The 20,049-nt window shown below is 42.9% G+C and overlaps 1 protein-coding gene and 1 non-coding gene across 3 annotated transcripts in view; one reads left to right on the plus strand and one right to left on the minus strand.

The window, feature by feature from the left end:
• The window catches only part of PGM1 (phosphoglucomutase 1), a 65,713-nt gene that overhangs the window by 24,810 nt on the left and 20,854 nt on the right, over positions 1-20,049 (minus strand). Inside the window, exons 1-6 of one of the 2 annotated variants that reach the window (XM_005204516.4) lie at positions 12,627-13,181; positions 7,067-7,229; positions 6,575-6,721; positions 4,864-4,989; positions 1,855-2,045; positions 12-166 (exon numbers count right to left, since the gene is read on the minus strand). In XM_005204516.4, the coding sequence (XP_005204573.2) occupies positions 12-166; positions 1,855-2,045; positions 4,864-4,989; positions 6,575-6,721; positions 7,067-7,229; positions 12,627-12,926 (1,082 nt within the window). In that variant the 5' untranslated portion in view covers positions 12,927-13,181. 2 annotated transcript variants of the gene reach the window in all.
• TRNAC-ACA (transfer RNA cysteine (anticodon ACA)) lies at positions 544-616 on the plus strand. The gene has a single exon. It is a non-coding gene; the product is annotated as a tRNA-Cys (tRNA).

The raw sequence follows: 20,049 nt of genomic DNA on the forward strand, positions 1-20,049 counted from the left end.
GAGAGACCTACCGGTCCAGGGCACCACTGGTGGGCATGCTGCGTGCGAAGCCACGGACCCCAGTTTGCTGGAAGTATGGAATGCTGAAGATGTTGGCAGCAATGACAGCCACAGAGTCTGAAGGGTTCACGAAGAACCCGTGCTTGCCCAGAATCATGTTCCGATCCTTTGGGAGAAGGGGGATTCAAAGAGAGATCTTTTAATCAAAGTGCTGAAGAAACCAAACGATCTTACATGGAGGTTTTGTAAAATTTAAAGCTGATACATTTATTCATACTGGGTTCTAGACACTGGACTTTATTCCTAATTGATCTGTACAGTACCGCTGGGCCAATGGCACCTCCGTGCCGAAGAGCTAAAACTGTTTTGAGTTAAAGCGCAAACTCCTTCCAGGCTGAATTCTCTGTTCTCCCTCCAGAGGCCAGCTGAATGTAACCTCCCTGACCTTCTCCAAACTCTGGAACCAAACACCTCTCTTCTCTCCCAGAAGAGAGCAGAGATCACAGTGAGAGGAAATGTGGGCTCTTTAAAGCTTGCTAGGCTTCCCTGATGGCTCAGACGGTAAAGCATCTGCCTACAATGCAGGAGACCCGGGTTCGATCCCTGGGTCAGGAAGATCCTCTGGAGAAGGAAATGGCACCCCACTCCAGTAGTCTTGCCTGGAAAATCCCATGGACGGAGGAGCCTGGTAGGCTACAGTTCGTGGGGTTGCAATGAGTCGGACACGACTGAGCGACTTCACTTTCACTTTCAGGTCTACCAGGCATTCTCCAAGGAAAAAGCAGATTTCCTCAAGGAAAGGCTCCTAAATCTTGGCACCTCCATTTGGTGCAGGACCCAACAAAATATGGTGTCACCTCACTGTTCTCCTGGTGCCTGATACACAGGAAGTACTCAAGTAACTGAGAGTAAAGAGGAAACCCAGGATGCACTGCAACAGAAAGACACACTGAAAATAAAGTCTGCTTGTTCATTTGTTTAGTGACTGAGTCGTGTCTGACTCTTTTGAGACACCATGGACTGTAGCCCACCAGGCTCCTCTGTCCGTGGGATTTTCCAGGCAAGAATACTGGAGTGGGTTGCCATTCCCTTCTCCAGGGAATCTTCCCTACTCAGGGATCGAACCTGCATCTCCTACACTGGCAGGTGGATTCTTTACCAACTGAGCCACCAGGTAATGTCCCAACCTATGCTATTTCCCAAATATTAATATTCCCCAAATATTAATATTGGAAAACCTATTTTATAGGAAACAATGAATTCCAGCTGATGTTAAAGAACAATAGCAACCACCAAAATATATTTTTAAGCAAGTAAATATGTGTAGTGTTTACTATCTATATGTGTAGTGTTTACTATCTCTAAGAAACTGTCCCTCCTTGTCTGTTACATATTCACCAGTGCAAATAAAAGAGCATGTTTATTTCAAATATTAACTGTAGCTAAAGAATAAACTGTTAATTCTCTCATTATAGTTTCATCTTTCAGCTAATGTGAATGAATAGATGGGTATATCATATGGCCAAAACCCTTTCCAGAGATTGAAGAAGGATCCAGCTGCTGGCTAAGAGCAAAAATCTACCTAAGGATGGAGATCGAGAACCCAGTCAGCTCATGGAGCATCAGTCATGACATGATAACCAAGCCCTAATCACCCTGCCCTCCTCAGCAAACACTAGACACATGGTTCCACTTCAAGTCATCCTGTCAAGAGGGTCTTCTAATAATTGAGCCCTGACTCCAGGTGCAGTGACGGAGCTTGACTGCACTCCAGGCTGCAGGGCCTGCTTTTCCCCCATTTAGCACATTAGGCCTGGCCTGCATCAGAGTTCACTTAAATGCATTTTTACCCACCCCATCTCCATCAAAGGCAGCCCCAAAATCATGCTCTCCTGTCTTCATAGTCTCCACCAGGTCAGCTGCGTAGGTGAGGTTGGGGTCAGGGTGGTGGCCTCCAAAGTCCTCCAGGGGAACACAGTTCACTGCCGAGTTCGCGGGGGCGCCGAGTTCTTCACAGAGGATTTTTTTCACATATGGTCCCACGACTATGCAGAGCATGAAATGAAGAACCAGAAATGAAACTGATTACAGAAGGTGAGGACTGGGGACTAGGTAGAGGCAATCTAGGGAAAATGGCACAAACCGCAGAGAGTCTGGAGTAGAAAGTTCTACAAGTAGGAATAATGAGGGATTAGGAAAGAGTGGGAGAAGGGGAGGAAGCGAAGCTTTATGAAGATCCTGCTACACAGGTGCTTCTTAAACATTTCCTCAGTCCTTCAAAAAGGCCCATGAGGTGCTACAACTTAGCGCTTTAAGAACCTGGACTCTGGAATCAGAGTATCTGGGTTCAGATCTCAGCTGTCAATTATTGGCTCTACCATTTTGGGGAAAGTTATTTAAGCTATTTAATATCTCTGCTGTGCTTCCATCTATGCCAACTGCAAAATGAGAATAATAATAGTAAAGCTACCTTTACAGGGTAGATGTGAGAATTAAATGAGTTAATAGAGATGAGGCACCAAGAACAAGCAACAGCCCATATTTTATAAAGGCTTGTGTATTATGATTACCACCTCCAATTTATGATAAGAAAACTGAGGTTCTGAGAGGAAGCTATTTGCCCAAACTTACACAGATAGTAGGAGTGAGAGCTAGGATTCAGAGTCCTAATCTTTCTCCTCTATCAAGCTATCCAACAAGCTGATTAAAAGAATACAGACAAAAACACAGTAACAACACACAACAGGGCAAACCCGTCACATACTTCACAGTGACACTTAGTGCTACGATCATCTCTAAATGCTTTCAACCAAGGAAGGTTCCAATATATGCGGCAGAGGTCAGGACAATATAGAATACGTGTCTCCCACTGGGGGCATGCTAAGGAGGCTACTGACACACCCCAGAATGAGGACAAGGCAGCCAGAGCCATGAGGGGCATAGAAACTGAGACTCTTGAGGAACAACTGAAAGCCTTGCAGAAAGACGTCAGCTTGGAGACCAGCTTCTCCTAGGAAATACACCATCACAAGCCCCGTACTCGAGCCAACCAAGGCTTTTGCTCATTCCCCTAATGTGACATCTCCTTTTCATCTTTTATGCATTGGCTGCAGCCACTGCCTCAGCTGGGCATAACCATCACTGGAGTTTCCACCACCTTACATCTTTCTTTCATAAAAGCTTGAGTTGGTTGCCACTTCTTCCAAGAAACCTGTCTTGATACCTTCAGTCAAACTGCGCCTTCCTCCACACCCCAAGGAGAATACTTGAAATTTTATCTAACCCTCATTTTGTTGGCCTGGCAGTGGTTGGTTTCTTAGCCACTTCATCTCCCCAAGCATCACAAGCTCTTTGAAGGAAGTGTCTGCTGCTTCTGCTGCTGCTAAGTCGCTTCAGTTGTGTCTGACTCTGTGCGACCCCATAGACGGAAGCCCACCAGGCTCCCCGGTCCCTGGGATTCTCCAGGAAAGAACACTGGAGTAGGTTGCCATTTCCTTCTCCAATGCATGAAAGTGAAAAGTGAAAGTGAAGGTGCTCAGTCGTGTCCAACTCTTAGCGACCCCATAGACGGCAGTCCACCGGGCTCCTCTGTCCATGGGATTTTCCAGGCAAGAGTACTGGAGTGGGGTGCCATTGTCTACAGAATCCCTGACTACACCCACACCCCCAAGCATACATGTAGTAGCTACTCAATGCATGGCTGCTGAATGTTCTGAAAAGTCAGAATTGCCTTTGTCTGAATAACGGAGGCCCATTCTGTGAGATTCCAGAGGCAAGTTAGGACCCAAGGAAGCAGTTCCAGAGATAGACCATCTCAGGCCACCAGGAGAAGTTTTCTAACAGATTTTGCAGTGTAACAGAAGGACCTGGACAGGATCATAGGAATGGTTCAAGCACAGGCAGAAAGTCTTCCCCAACTAGGCAGGCAGATGGATTCCAGCACCAGGGAAAATCGTTGCCACTCAAAGATTCTAAAATTCTAGGGACATCCCTGGTGGTCCAGTGGTTAAGAACTCACCTTCCAATGCAGGGGACGTGGGTTTGGTCCCTGGTCGAGGAACCAGGATCCCACATGTGGCGGGGCAACTATGCCCACGTGCCATAACTACTGAGCCTGCACACCTCAACTAGAGAGCCTCCCACCACGACTAGAGAGAAACCTGCGTGCCACAAGGAACGCCCCGATGTGCTGCAAGTAAGACCTGATGCAGCCAACAATAAGAAACAAATAAATATATTTTTAAGAAAAAGATCCTAAACTTCCAAATTATTACAAAACAAATAGACAAGCCAAGGGCTCAGGAGTTCCCATATTCCTACATCAAGAGAACCTCATGGCTCTGATTCGGTGACGGCTGCCACCTCTACTGATCTGGCCACAAAACCCACAGAGGAAGAAGAGGGAGAGACATACATCCTGTTGCTCCTGACTTGAACCCTCGGCGTGCTCTGGTCAGCTTCTAAGAAAAGGCGCGTGTGGGAACAGGAAACTGGGGTGTGGGGCTCAGGAGCACATTTATCAGATCTAGCAAACCATGGCTCCCCCTGGGAATAGATGGGGGTGTTCAGGAAGAATCCAAGGCATCTTCTGAGGGGGAGGGAGAGTCCACAAAAATAGCTGCATGTTACTCAAAACCTGCTGCTTAATGTGGAAACACTGACCGTCACACTACCTTACCATGAGGAATTTTTGCTGCCTACAGTTAGATTTTATCTGTGAATATCACTCTGAAATGATTGGAAAGTAATGGTGTAAACGCTGCCAGAGACAGCCTTAAGAAAAGGCTTGTTAAGGCATCATGATACACAAAGTTGAGAGCTGCTTCATAGCTTTGAGAGAAAAGAAGAGAAAGGGCTCCATACCTCCATGCATGGCGTCTATACGGATATTTAGTCGGTTTGGACCAGAAAGCAGTTCTTTCAGCGCGTTAAAATCAAAGATGTTTCTCAGCATTGTAGCATAAGCTTCCACCGAATCCACAATTTCCACTGTGAGAACAAGCAACATTAAAAGATGGAGGAACTAAACACTTTTTGAAATATCCTCTGAAATGATTATATGGCTGTAAACATGCAATTGCTACCTTAAAAGGACATTTATGGAGCAGCTCCAATGTGCCAGGGCTGTTACATGATCTCTTATTCAAAACTAACACAAATTTCCTGAGCAGTAAATGTTATCAGTTCTATTTTATAGACGAGCAAGTTCAACTTCTGAAAGATTAAGTAACTTGCCCACACAGCTGGGATGTGGCACACTGAGGAATTTTGACAGAGGTTTGTCTGATGGTAAACTGCTCTACTACCATGTTGATTCATCTCCAGGAAGTATATTTTAGTGTCAAAAAATAACAGAAAAGGTAACACCTACTTTACTTTTTCCAGGCCCATTGCCATTAAGACTTAATGGTAAAAAGCAGAGAAAAAATTTTTTTAATGAATCACTTTTTACATGCACTGCTAAAGGAATAAAACAAACATAAGGACTAAGTCTTGTTGAATTTTCAGGGGTCTGAACATTTTCAAAACATGAAATGTTTAAGAAATTCTCTACTGGTATTTTCTAAACCCTAATAATGTCTTCAAGATATACCAAAGCACCCCTTCCTCTTCCTTGGGATGCAATTGTCTGTCCTTCTGGGTAGGTTCAAACACAAAATGCATCCCACAAACTTGCAGTCCAGATGAAAGAATACACGTGAGAGCAAAGTCGAAACACAAGTCACGCTGCTAACCATCTCATCCTCGTTGTATTAATATGAATAACTTTGCAAACATGTATTTCATCCATTATCATCATACATTATCATTCAACAATAAAATGTTTACCACAGCTGCTATACAGTGAGTTTAAATTTAGCCCCCAAAATGGTCTAAGTTGATTTTACTGAAAATGAAGTCAAGGGCCAGGCTTTGGAATCTCTCACACCTGTATTTGAACCCTAGTTTGCCACTCACTGGCTATGTGCATTCACACCTGCATTTGAACCCTGGTTTACCACTCACTGGCTATGTGCATTCACACCTGCATTTGAACCCTGGTTTACCACTCACCGACGATGTGCATTCACACCTGCATTTGAACCCTGGTTTACCACTCACCAACGATGTGACCCTGAGTCTGTTCCTTAAGTTCTCTCTGCCTTTGTTTCCTCATCTGGAAAAAGGGAATAGTAACAGTGCTGCCCTCACAGGGCTAATGTAAGAATCCAATGAGATAATGCATCTGAAGAGCCTGGCACATAATAAAAGCTCAATAAAAGACAGCTATGAACATGATGTCACAGGTCTTCTCGTCAAGGCTGTATGTTTCATAGGTATGAAAACTGAAGCTGAGAGATTTAGAATTGACTCACCCAAGGTCCCTCAGCTCATCCCCAGCAGAGCCCAGACAGCCCAGGTCTCTAGACCCCCAGACCCAATTCCAGACCTGCTAATTTATGCATGCAATGCTTGGTGACCACAATCTTTCCAGAGATAAAGACCCACTTTATTAAAACCTTGAAAGGCAAATCCTTCAAGTTGGAGCTAGAAGTGAAAGTGAAGGTGCAAGAGAGGAGGAGAGTGAACATGCCTGTGAAGGGTTTGAACTTGTTTTCCAGGTCAAACTGCTGCTTTCCCAGAACCCCAAGGTCTACATGCAGGTCAGGGCAAATTGCATATTCTTCGATGGTCTTGCTGATTTGGAAAATTTTATCAGTTATTGCTTCCGGGGCAGGACCTGGAAACCGAACAGCAAAGAGTAGGTCATTTTGTATAGCTGACATGGAAATACAAAGAACACAAAGCTCATCAACTAATTCCTCTTCACTAGTGCATCTGCCATGCCATCATGCAAGCAGCAAAGTATCAGAATTTTCTAAAAGAAAATATGTTAATGATCATTCATGCAGAGCATCTCATATTCAGGTATGGCAAAATGAGAAGCATCTCATTTTCACCAAAAGGAAACAAAAAGCTCTCTTGCTAAGGATGAGAACCAGAATCCTGACCTTCCAAGGCCTAGGTTATGGGTTTGCCCTAAGGAACATAACATTGGCTGTACTTAAAATGACAGCAAACTCACCTCCATTGGAAATATTGAACTTGATTCCAAAATCTCCATTGGGTCCTCCTGGGTTGTGGCTGGCTGTCAGAATGATCCCACCGATGGCTTTGATCTTTCTAATGATGCATGATACAGCAGGCGTGGAGAGGATTCCATTCTGTCCAATAACCAAGCGACCAATCTAGAAGAAAGCCAGAATACACACTTTAACATCAATAAATCCAGAGCCACCACACAGTGACGCCAGAACAGCTAGATGGACAAAGAAATATTCTACTGGACCCAAAATGATGCCCTTTAATGAACGTCTAACAGCTTGGGTTATTAGTATTATTATATTGAAGTATTTTATAGTTGCTGTTGAGTAATACTATTACTGAAATAGAATCAGCATTGCTGAACAAAAGCCATTTCTTCAGATAGTTTTGGGGGACTTTATAGTGTATGATCTGGGAGTGCTATAAGGCTGTGGCAAGAAAAGAAAACAGGGCCTTTCCAGATTGGGTTCATAATTTGGATACCTTATAAATCTGTGGGAAAACCCACATTTTTATCCACTTCAATCATACTTTCAATCCAAATTGGAAAAGAGACTATAAATTTGACTAGTTAAAGGAATTCTAACCCAAAGAGGAGGCTTTTGTAAACTAAAATATCTAAAAAAGTAAAAGGGGCAAACTTTGTATGAAGAAATATTATAAAATGTATCTCACAAATTTATTGCCATTCAAGCTTGGATTTTTCTTTAATTGGAGTATAACTGCTTCCCAATGCTGTGTTAGTTTCTGCTGTACAATGAAGTGAATCAGCTCTATGCATACATATACCCCCTCTCTCTTGGAGCTCCCCTCACCATCCCACCCCTCTAGGTCATCGCAGGGCACTGAGCTGAGCTCCCTGAGCAGCTTCCCACTAGCTATTTCACACATACATGTCACACCTAACACACTGGGTTCCTCAAAGCAGAACACACCTATCCACACTAGGGTGTACCTGGGCTTCCTCCTGGGCCTGAGGCAGGGAATGCTGGGAGTGTTACTGGGTAAACCAGCCAGGACCACCTACATGAAGGAGCTACAGGCTGGTTCTTAACTCACCTGCCCATATCTTTCACAGACGGTATCTATAAGCACAGCTCCTTACTGAAATGATTGTAATTTATATCTGTTTCAACATGTTGCAAGTCGGAAAAGAAGGGAATTCCGTCAGTGCCTCTGACTAGAAATGTGATTGCTTCATGAAAAGATTTTAAAAAGGAGGAGTTTGTGCCCTTATTCCACCCTCCCCTCTGAAGACACAGGGACATATTTAAGTTTTCCAGTTGCTATTTCTTCTTGCCCCACCCAAGATAAATGCAGTTGAAGAAATGACTTGATGGTGGAAGATGCATTTCTAATACTGAACATGCCAATAAGATACCTGGATTCCCGGGGGAGGTTTTTCTGGGATTGTTAGCTTTGCCACTTTCCTGTAGGTCACTAACAGCTTGACTGGCTTATAATTAAACCTCTCCATTATCAACCACCTCCCAGGAAGCAGCCGCTTCATTCCAGGCCCCTTTTGGCTCTTGGATGTCTATCCCTGAACAATTTCTGTTATTCTAATATATTTCTTATGTCCTGCCTCCCTCAGGAAGTGGCAACTCCCTGACTCAATACAGTGGAAATGGTAACATCTCACGCTTCCGGCAGTTTCTGGGTGCTGTTCTGATGAAAACTGCTCTGTGGTTGAGCGGTTCCATAATTTTGATGAGAGGAGCTTAGAGATGGCAATTTAAGCAGCCACAGTGACTGGTGGAGTAATATGAAAACTGTGTTTGTGCATCAAGCACACTGACTTCTACTTCGATCCTGTATGTGCTTAACATAGAAGGGGAAGCTGATAAATGAATATTAAGCCACGCCACACAGGTCACCCCATAATTCTACCATTCCTTATGGTGAAATCTGCACTCAGTAATGGTCCAAGACTGAGAGGTTTATACCAGGAAGTAACAGTAAGAAAATCAGGAGAAGCAAGGGAAGCCCCCGGTAGGTTCTTTCTCTTGAGCCCAAGAATAGGAATAGCTGACCTTCCCGAGCAGACTCTTTCCCATGAATCTTGCTCAAGAATATTCGTCTTCAACTTGGTATTTGGGAGACATTACTCTATTGTCCTCCTCCCCTTAAGGATGTCTGGAGCACTGCTAAGCTCCCGACTCAATCTCCCCTGCCTCTCTCCCACCTGCACCTCCTTTGCTCTATCTCACTGAATCTATCTGACCTACCAGGCGCACCTAGTTCAGCTTTCTAGACCATAGTTCTGTGTTCCTTCCCTGTTCAAAAACCTTCCCTATACCATATGATCCAGAAGGTGCACGTCTAGGTATAGACACAAAAAGAAAGCAATGACTCAAACAGGTATTTGCACACCCATGTTCACAGCAGCATTATTCACAATAACCAGAAGTGGAAACAACCCAAACGTCCATTGAAAGATGAATGGATAAACAAAATGTGGTATATACATACAATGGAATATTACTTGGCCTTTAAAAGGAAGGAAATTCTGATACATGTTACAACATGGGTGAACCTCGAGAACATTACACTAAGTAAAATAAGCCAGACAGAAAAGGACAAGTATTGGATGGTTCCATTTATATGAAGGACACAGAAGAGGCAAATTCATAGAAAGAAGAACCAAAGTTGGCAGGGGATGGGGGAAAGAAGAGAATGGAAACCAACTGTTTAGTGGGTACAGAGTTTTAGATGAGATGATGAGAAGGTTCTGGAAACAGTGGTGATGGTTGCAGAACATTATGAATGTAATGAATACCACTGAACTGCATACTTAAAAATGGTTAAAACAGCAAATTTTGTGTTAGATATACTTTACAACGAGGTTCCCAGGTGACTCAGTGGTAAAGAATCGGCTTGCAATGCAAGAGACCCAGATTCAATCCCTCGGTAGGGAAGATCCCCTGGAGGAGGAACTGGCAACCTCCTCCAGTATGCTTGCCTGGGAAATCCCATGGCCAGAGGAGCTGGGCAGGCTACAGTCTATGGGGTCACAAAGAGTTGGATATGACTGAGTGACTAACACACAAATGCACTTTAACACAAAAAAGGGGGGAAAAAAAAAAAAAAAACCTTCCCTGGGTCCCAAATGTCTACCAACTTAGAGACACCCCCTCAGCCCTCAGCCCTGCACCGAGAGTCCTTCACCAAAAAGCGTTTCCTGCCCTTACTCCTGCCCACCGCTCCCTTCTGTGTAACTCAAGTCCTGCTGCTAAACCGGATACCTCCTTCTCCCTCAACATTTTATAGTTAACCACGACAGGGAGCAAACATTAAAATATTCCTTTCAATTGAAACTAGGGCTTGGTGTTTGCTTATGTTTCCCCAAAACACAAAACAAACAAACAAAAGGTTCCATTTTCTTTGCTCTGCCAGTCATATATACAGGTTCTATTCTCATTTCTAAAATTATCTCAAGGATAAATCTCTGGGGACTGAATAAGACACCAGTACCATAAATGAGACCCTACCAATGTTTTATTTTGTACATTAAAATCACCTGTAACTGCAGACAGCTCTGTGCAAATAAAAGGAAAGGCAAAGTGTATTCTACTATCCATAAACGTACCAGATAAAAGCGTACTAAAGGGAAGAAATGAAATTATTTCCATGTAGCTCACCAGGCTGAAAAGCTCTCTTAGAATTGGCTCATGGGTATAGTGGGTATTGACAAAACTGAGGAAAGAACCCTGACTTCTATTAATACCAAAATCTGTGGCAATAAATTATCTTTCCTTTAGATTACCTCCCTAAATTCTGCCCACAATCAAAGGGATGTTAAAATAGAACTTCGGGTATGTTAGAAAAAGAAATCAAACTAAATAGGATTTGATAGGTTTCATCAGATGAAAGTGCTTTATCGGTCCACTAAGCGTTTTACGTAATTCAGCTGCGTAGCACAAGTGCTTCAAATGCAACACTATTTTTAATAAGGAATGTCCTTGAAAAGACTTGAAAATATTGCTTGGGCTGCCACAGCTCTAACAAATAGGCAGTTACCATATTTAGTCAATTATTAGCACTTAAATGCATTATTTAGCAAACCTTCAGATCGTAAATCTGAGAAAGTCTGCAGGGTCTGCCTGAATTACACATTCCTACCACCCCTTCCACATCCTTCTGCTTTGCACAAAAATGAAATGAAGCCAAATATATCACAGCAAAGGGGACAGTGTACCAGATTCACTCAACAATCTAGATATATGCAGAGAAATAATGTTTCATTCGTTCTCTCCCAAAAGATTAAAAGCATCTTAATACCATTGCCTTTGCAGCTCTCCTCAAAGATGAAATTTACAGCATGTCACACTTTATCTTAAAAATGTGTATGCATCATAATTTTATGTTTGAGTGCTTTATCAGCAAATTTTATATGAGAAGCATTCAGATTCTGAAACTGGTACAAAGGGAATCTCACATTAACAACAATAGGATGTACAAACTCTTCTAAATAGAATTTGGTAACTAACATATGCTTTTTTTTTTTTTAATTTGACTTTTGCAATCACACTTGCTTAGTGTATTGTTAAAATACACTGAAAATAAATGCTTAATGCACTTGGTTATAATGCTAAATTTTATGTTCTCAGAATCACTTCCAGAAAGGAAATAAAACAAAGTTTTAAAATTTATAAGTACTGAAGGACTATGTGCTCCAAATTATTGCTAAGTGTAATCCAAAACACTAAAAATGTAGTTTTGGTCCCACGGAGGAATTTTCAGAGTAAAAACAGCAATGTTCTGATGCCTGCCTTCTTGTAAATCAGTGAGACTGTGCAAATTGTTAGATTATCAATATCAATGCTTCCTGGTGCAAGATTCCTTCCGATTTGGTTAATTCAGCCAACACAGTTTTTCACAATGCAGAGCTTTAGCAGAGCCTCCTTATATTATAGGCTCACAGAAGTTATTATCTCTACCCTGCTGCACAAATTCACCACACACAGGACTTCTTTGTATCCAAGGTCATTATAAGTGGGTTCCCCTCTAACAGGTCCTCTTGGAAGGCTCACACCTAACATTTTCCAGTTCTCTCCCAGCATTTCTGCACGACTACCAGGATCCACAAATAACAGCGTGCCCTGGCTTTTGTTTTCCTGTTTGACAAGTGACTGAACTTCAACAAGGAAGCCATTGAAAGAAAACAAAATCTCCCTCTCTCCGTGGCTCCTAAGAGCCTCCTACGCAGGACAGAGTGCCCCTCAAAACTGGTTAGAATGTAGATAAGACAGCTTAAGGCTGGGGTGAGCTTTAAATGTCTAAAAGCAACAGGTACATTTTCAAGCAACAGGCACAGAGCATAAGAAACTGAGTTTACATCCCCAAATCCCAATGCGACAAGTGTAATTTCAGGGGTAATATCACAATATACAATCTCTGAAGTCACAATCAAACTTAATCGGATATTAGTAGCATTGAGGTGTATACAACATACAAATCTTTGTACTTGGGTATATTTTTGCAGAATTAAGAGGTTATATGGAAAGCGAGAAACATAGCAATACTTATCATATACCAACCCCATTGGCAGCTGCCATCTGCACTATTGTCTCTATTGCCGATTTATTAAAATACCGCCCATCTCCACCAACCACCAGTGAGGCTCCCTGGCGGTCTTTTAGGTCTATGGAAAAGAATATACTCTGGATGAAATTCTCCAGATAGCATGGTTTTTCCTCGAAATAGTAGGTTTTCTTCCGTAATCCACTAGTTCCTGGTTTCTGGTCATAGTAGGGAGCTGTAGTAAAAGTCAACAGAGGGAGAGGACCTTCTTCCATTTTTCTGTATTTCCCAGAAATCCATTCATCAAAATCACTCATCTTTCATTTCCACCACTTGGCTCAGCGAGGGTGTCCAGAAAGCAGTCAAGGGTCCCCAAAATAGTCTGTCCAACCTGAAGCTGCTACAGTGTCACCCGAGTAACTAAAAGAGATCTTGCCTGGATGATCCCTCTCAATGAAGAAGCGGGGTTAATTCCTGTTGTCGTCGCCCCATGTGAAAAAGTGAATGACCAAACACCCACCCACACCCACACTCAAAGCAGATCTTCAGTGTTGTTTTGATGAGGACATTCTGCCCACAACCTCGCCAAATACCCTTCAATTATTTTTGCCTCATTCCCCTGTTAGGGTGGAGATAGGTCCAGAGGGTGCTGCGTGCAGCAGACTTCAGTTACAAACACCAGGTGGCTTCCAGACTCCCCTCCCAGAGCCAGGCAAAGGCGGAGCAAGTGCAGTCCTGAGGAGCAGGTTCGTGAACAAGACGCCCTGGTGTGGCTCCCGCTGCCACTGACACCCTTAAACCAGAGCCTCGCTGGCAGTCATCTCTGATAAGGCCATCTGCAGCTAAAGTTGTTTCATGCCATCTCGCAAATTAAAGGTCAGTCTTAAAATGGAAATGACGGATCTCAGTTACCTCTGGTTTCCTTTCATCACCATCATTTTGATACTCAAATATCTGATACTCAAGTGATTTTTTTTTTACTTCCCACATACAATCCCAGTTAGAAGGGAGAAAAGGCATCAAACAGAACAGATTTATTCACTGGCCACCGAAGATTTAACTAAATAGTATTCAATTCGAGAAGAATAGAGACTCACAGACATGCCCTGAATGATCAACAACTGGTCATTTCTGTGAATTTATAGAAAAGTAGGGATGAACAGGGCTTCCCTGGTGGCTCACATGGTAAGGAATCCGCCTGCAATGTGGGAGACCTGGGTTCGATCCCTGGGTTGCGGAGATCCCCTGGAGGAGGGCACGGCAACCCACTCCAGTATTCTTGCCTGGAGAATCCCATGGACAGAGGAGCCTAGCAGGCCATGGGGTCACAAAGAGTTGGACAGGACTGAGCAAGTGAACAACACATTGTCAAGGTTTTGGTGAACCTGTTAAGGAGACTTGGAAAGTAAATCGAGACTAGTTATGCCACATGTCTGGGGAGTTTGATGTGCGCATAAAAGTCAGGTTTTCAAGGGAAAAGTAGTAATCCCTCAAAAAACAAAAATCTGGGTATTTTCCTACTAACTTGTCCAGCCAGGTCCAAAAGCAGACAGGCCCTGGGAGCAGCAGACAGCCTTCTGTGAGGCAAGAATGTCTCTTTGTTCCAGGTGCTGTTCACACAGGACCAAGAACTAATAGGCCATGAGCAGAAAGCACCCCACTACCAAGGGAGCCTGGTCTCCTTCATATGGCAAATGGAGCTGGCCCATCTGCAAGCAGGACCTCAAGACATAACATTAACACAATTCACAAGACACATCTATTAAGCTGAAAACCAGTCAGTCAAAAGACAATTATATTCCATAGCTTATTTTTGCCCCTTTATTGCATTTTTAAAATTAAAACTCTTGTGAAGTAAGCTTGCTTTAGTAGCCTACACACTCAGTGTTTTTCAACTTACTACAAATGCACTTTGTAAATTCACATTTTTTCAGTTTGGTGGCCAGTTTTCTCTTGTTTTTGATAGGTTCACAAATTACACCAGTATATATGTCTTGACATATTTAATAATAGAGCCATATTTCTGAAATAACAACTCAACAGTTTTTTCGTTGAGAATAACAGAGCAATCAACCAAGTAATTGGTAGTTTCCTTAACGAGGTCTTGAAACCCCAGCGAAGATTCAGGAACACTTGGTTGTAAGGGGCTCCAACATCCCCACTAAAGCTTCTCTGCTCACACATTCCAGCATGTTCTCTGCTGGTGGGTGACCACTTTCTCTAAAAGCTCTTTCTGAATCCAGAGCTAGGGAGAGTACTGTTCTCTTAGGGGCTTTTCCCATACATTTACTTATTTTATTTACAGTTTATGGTCAGTGCAAATAAATTCCATAAAACGAGAAATCATAAAGACTCAAGGCACAATTATGAAAATTCAAAATAGATGTTCAACACACATACCAAAAAAACCCCACAAGCATCAAAGTGAGTTTATTTGTAGCATAAGATCTGACAGGTGTTATTTCAAAGCATGGCAATGCTTGTTTTGTTTTTTTGAAGACAGTGACCAATCAGATACTAGAACACCTCAGCTTATCGGTGTGTTTTTGTACCAACCAAAATTTGTTTCTAAAAATATTGCTTCACATCGAAACAGATGTAAAAGCTGTACTTCTCCAGAAATAAGCCTATTCTTAGGCCTTTTGCAGGTTTATCACCACCTAAAAACTGACTGATACAGAAAGTATTCCAGATGTAACTCCTCTGACTCTAAAATAGTTTAAAAGAATCACTGCAAACTTCATAATGCTGCTGCTCTTCCAGCCCTATCTCTCCAAACAGCTGATATGCCACTTCAGGGTTCATTATTTGATGGTCTCTCACTTTGAAGCCTTTTAAATATTCCTCTCCAGCAGAGCATCTTCATATTTAAAACATTATTTAACACTAATGGAAATAGACCATAGCGTTTGAGCATTGAGAAGTCCTACGTATGAAACCTGGGGAATCGAGTCACTAGGTGAACCCAGACCCCCTCTAGGATGGAATGTCCTTATGGACACATACACTTTTCTTTACTTCACTGCATGTGAGCCAGCTTCACAGTGAGGCATGGACTGGAAAGACTCTCATCTCTCATGGCTCCTGCACGTGCCAATGAATACCCAGCAATTCAAGTGCACATCAAGCCTAAGGCTCCAAAGGAGAGAGTTTGGTACCTCAAAGCAAAGAGCAATGTTTTACCAACTACATGTGCTGGCATGGTGTTTGTCAGCATGCAAAACTAAACCAAAAAGATATAATACTTGCCCTAAAAAAGCTATTCTAAAAATGGGCCTGAGTCATAATTTTATGGACACTATAGAACTCAACCCCATATAAAAATATTACCAGAAGCAGCAATGTTAGATGGACTGTGAAGTGTGGTAAAAAAGGAGAAGCATTAAAAACATTAAGCTTCTGAAGACGCTCAGACTAAGTGGGACAGCTATTAAGAAACTCATTTGTTTGAGCTCTCCAGCAAAGGTTGAACTTCATCTTCAGAAACGTTACTGTCGAGCATAGCGAACCCAATTTGGCCTAATGAATTCGCCTGCCTCGCCAGTACTCCTTCACAATGACACAAATTACATTTAAACCATATGGGGGATTTAAGGATTATTCCCTTCAGACAAGAAACTTTCATATTGGTCTTGGGTCCAATCAATTTCACAATGGCAGAGTTATGAACCCCTTCGCTCCCAGCCTCGCAAAGACTCCAGTTTCCACTCTGATCAGCAGTGATGCCTTCCTAGTAGAAGACAGCAGAAACAGAAGACTTGCCAATACTTTATTCATTCTATCTTTCTTTTTTTCCACCGACAAATGTTTACTGGATCGCTAACTGCCATGTCCCAGGGCTCATGGGAGAGTGGGACCCAAGGCCTGAAACGATTCACCTCTTCACATCAAGAATTATTCTTTAGTAAATGCCACAGGAATGGGCACATTATTTAGAACTGGTAACCTGTCTTTCAGCAGAAGCACTAGAAAGTAAGCTACTAACCCGGTTGAAAGCAGCAGGGATCATCAGACCCCCGCCCCCAGGCCAAAACCCTATGCTTGTGATGCTGCAGGTGCCTGCCCGAGTGTTGGGGTCAATTATCCTCCAATTAAAGAAATACATATTGGTTTCGAAAATGTATGAGAGGTACAATCTTGAGCAATTCTCTTAACTGACCCAAGTCTGTAAGCTAGGGATCACAATGAAGGTTGTTCTGAGCACTGAATTGGACAACCTGTACGAAAACACTTATGATCTGTGATTCCAGTGACAGGAATCACCAGCTGGGAAAAGTCACTCATTTCTCCAACCAACAGTAAGTAAGCTTGCACTGAATGCCTGCCACAGAGGAGACACGGCAGGATAATGCAAAGACCACAGGTTCAGGAGCCAGACACAACCAGGGCTCAAATCTTGGACTCTAAACAGACTTGTGGACACAGTAGGGGAGGGAGAGGGCAGCACTGAAACACATACATTACCATATGTAAAACAGCCATCCAGTGGGAATTTGCTGCCTGACACAAGGAGCTCAAACCCAGTGCTCTGTGACAATCTAGAGGGGTGGGATGGACTGGGAGGTTGGAGGGAGGTTTAAGAGGGAGGGGACATACGTATACCTATGGCTGGTTCATGTTGATGTGGAGCAGAAATCAACACAACATTGTAAAGCAATTATCCTTCATTAAAAAAAATATATATATATATTGGTTTCTAAAATACATGAGAGGTACAATCTTGAGCAATTCACTTAACTGACCTGAATCTGTAAGCTAGGGATCACAATGAAGGTTGTTCTCAGTACTGAATCGGGCAACATGTATGAAAACACTTATGACCTGTGTCTGGCATCCAGTAGATTATCAGTAAATGTTAGCCCCTTCTTCCATCCTCAATGCCCTGAGGATGAAAATAGGATGATGATAACCTGCCTCACAACGACTGTCTATGTCCCAGAGGTGCCTGGATGGGACTGTGGCTCTCAAGAGGCTGCAGTGATGGGGTGAGGCTGGAGAAGTAGCTAAGACAAGGTTACACAGTCTCATGAACCACAGTGAGGTTTATTTTGTAGGCACCGGAAGCTATGGATATTTTTAAGCAGAAGGAATACAAACTGCTTTTTTTTTTCAAAGTTGACTGGCTGCCAGTAGTGTATCAAATAGCTTGGAGAAGGAGAGACTGGAAAAAGATTAACCAAGGCTTGCAAAAAGGATTCCCCCTGCAGCTGAGGTGGATCTGAGGATCCTGGTCTCTGTGACCCCATCCAGAGCTGCTCCTCTTGCATAAGACTTCTTTAACTCTGAGTCCTTGGCCAGTTTGGGCTCTGTAGGTTACTCTCCTCCAACATGAAGACACTACCCAATCAACCTCTTTTTCCTCTGACCCCTTCTGCTCACTCTCTTCTCTAAGAACTGTCCCTGACCCCACCCCACAACGGTGGACTCCTAGGGCCATGTTTCTACTGTGGGACTCAGGCCATGATCATCAAGGGCAGACAACTGACCAAAGCTGGATCACTCATATTTTCTCCTCTAGGAATATAGAATTAGGACTCAAAAGTGTACCAGTCAGATTTAGTTAGTCTTTGAACTGGGAAGACAGATAAACTCAGAAGCTGTGGGGCAGGGACCTCATGTCATGAGAATATCTATAGAACTGTAACCGGCAGACACGAGAATACATGGGAACATGAGAGAGCTATTATGCAGATCCGTCTCTGGATCACTCGGGCACATCTAAGAGCTGGGGATCTGATACACAGAATTGGAAAAGAATTCAGAGTAGTTTCAGGCAGAATATCAGTTAGATGGATCTTCTCAAGAGAGTAAGGACTGCAGACTCATGAGACATGAGAACTGGGGAAAGGTCTGTGAACACAAGCCACTTGAGACCCCGCTGTTGGCATGAGTTCTGGACTGGGCCGGTTCCACTGTTGGATTTCCAGTCAATGTCACCCTCAATTCCAGTGGAAGTGTGTGTTAGTCACTCAGTCGTGTCTGACTGTTTGCGACCCCATGGACTATATCCCGCCAGGCTCCTCTGTCCTTCAGGCAATAATACTAGAGTGAGTAGCCATTTCCTTCTCCAAGGGATCTTCCTGACCCAGGGATCGAACCCAGGTCTTTTGCATGGCAGGCAGATTCTTTACCATCTGAACCACCAGGGAAGGCCAATTGCTTGGAATAAGAGAATGGTTTTTGAATTGGGCACTTTTTAACTTAAAAAGATTTAGAATTAAGTATTGATGTGAAGCAAACTCATAGTAGAAAGATAATCAAATAAACCAAACATAGTACTACTGTTTTGTAATAAGTCTTGGAGAAAATCTATATTTTAAGTACGTTAAGAGAAACTGGGATATTAGTTTACCTAACAGGTCAGCCCTGTGATACCAATTTACAATGTATAGTTGAGTAACTTATTTTGGCTTAGGATTTTAAGATAATTTTATAAAAGTTATAAACATTACTGGAAGAGTCAAGGAAACTTTGAATATACCATATTTTTATATTTAAAACATCAGATGCAGACAGCTAACTGCAGTGTTTCAAGGAATGGACTTTAGGGCTAGATTGATGGAGCTGGAACCCAGTTCTGCCAGTTACTGGCTGTGTGACCTCAGACAGGTTACTTAACCTCTTTGGGCTTCCACTGCCCCCATCTGAAAAACTGAGGAGAAAAACAGTACCCTCCCCCCCCCGCATGTTGTCACAGTCACCATTGAATGAAGTAATATACAGAAAATTCTAAAACCAGTGCTGGTGTAGGGCACCCTGCACAGGTATCTGCTATTATCATTATTAGATTACATGAGAACAATGGGAATATTTCCACACTTTTGCTTGTTAGACAAAGGCTTCAAAAAGTAAACAAAAATATTTGATTTCTAAACTTGTAATATTCATAGGAGTTTGAGTAAATAAATTTATAACTAAGATCTCATCCACACACATACAGACACAGATGCTCACAAATCCCAACTTACACTGATGATTGAGTCAGCAGAGAGAGAGGAAAATGAAGCAAACTGCTAAGATAAACAGGAGAGTCCAAGGCTAACTGCCCGGGCTCCTCCTGCTTCAGATTCTTTTAAGGCGCATGTGCCCACCCTGCCCCTGGCTTTCAGGAGACCCTCTGGCCTTAAGATACAGTCCTCTTAGAGGCTCCCTCTAGCAGACTGGGTTTCTATTACTTGCCACACCTATAGCTCCTCACTGTGTTGAATGGGGCTCTGCAAAGCATGGCTCTACTCGCCAGGTATGAGGCAGGCTCCACCTGCTGTCCCATCCTGCAAGAAGCGGGGGAAAAAAGACTGCCTTCACAGTCTGAGATTCTCAGCCAATCACAAGGAGCTCTTAAGCAAAGTACTTAACCTGTCAGTGCCCACTTTTTCTCATCTTTGAAGTGGGGATTGAACATCACACCTCCTTAGACTTAACTGTGGTGATCATTTGACA

Source organism: Bos taurus, chromosome 3 (genome assembly GCF_002263795.3).
Source record: "Bos taurus isolate L1 Dominette 01449 registration number 42190680 breed Hereford chromosome 3, ARS-UCD2.0, whole genome shotgun sequence".
In the NCBI taxonomy this organism is placed as follows: Eukaryota; Metazoa; Chordata; class Mammalia; order Artiodactyla; family Bovidae; genus Bos; species Bos taurus.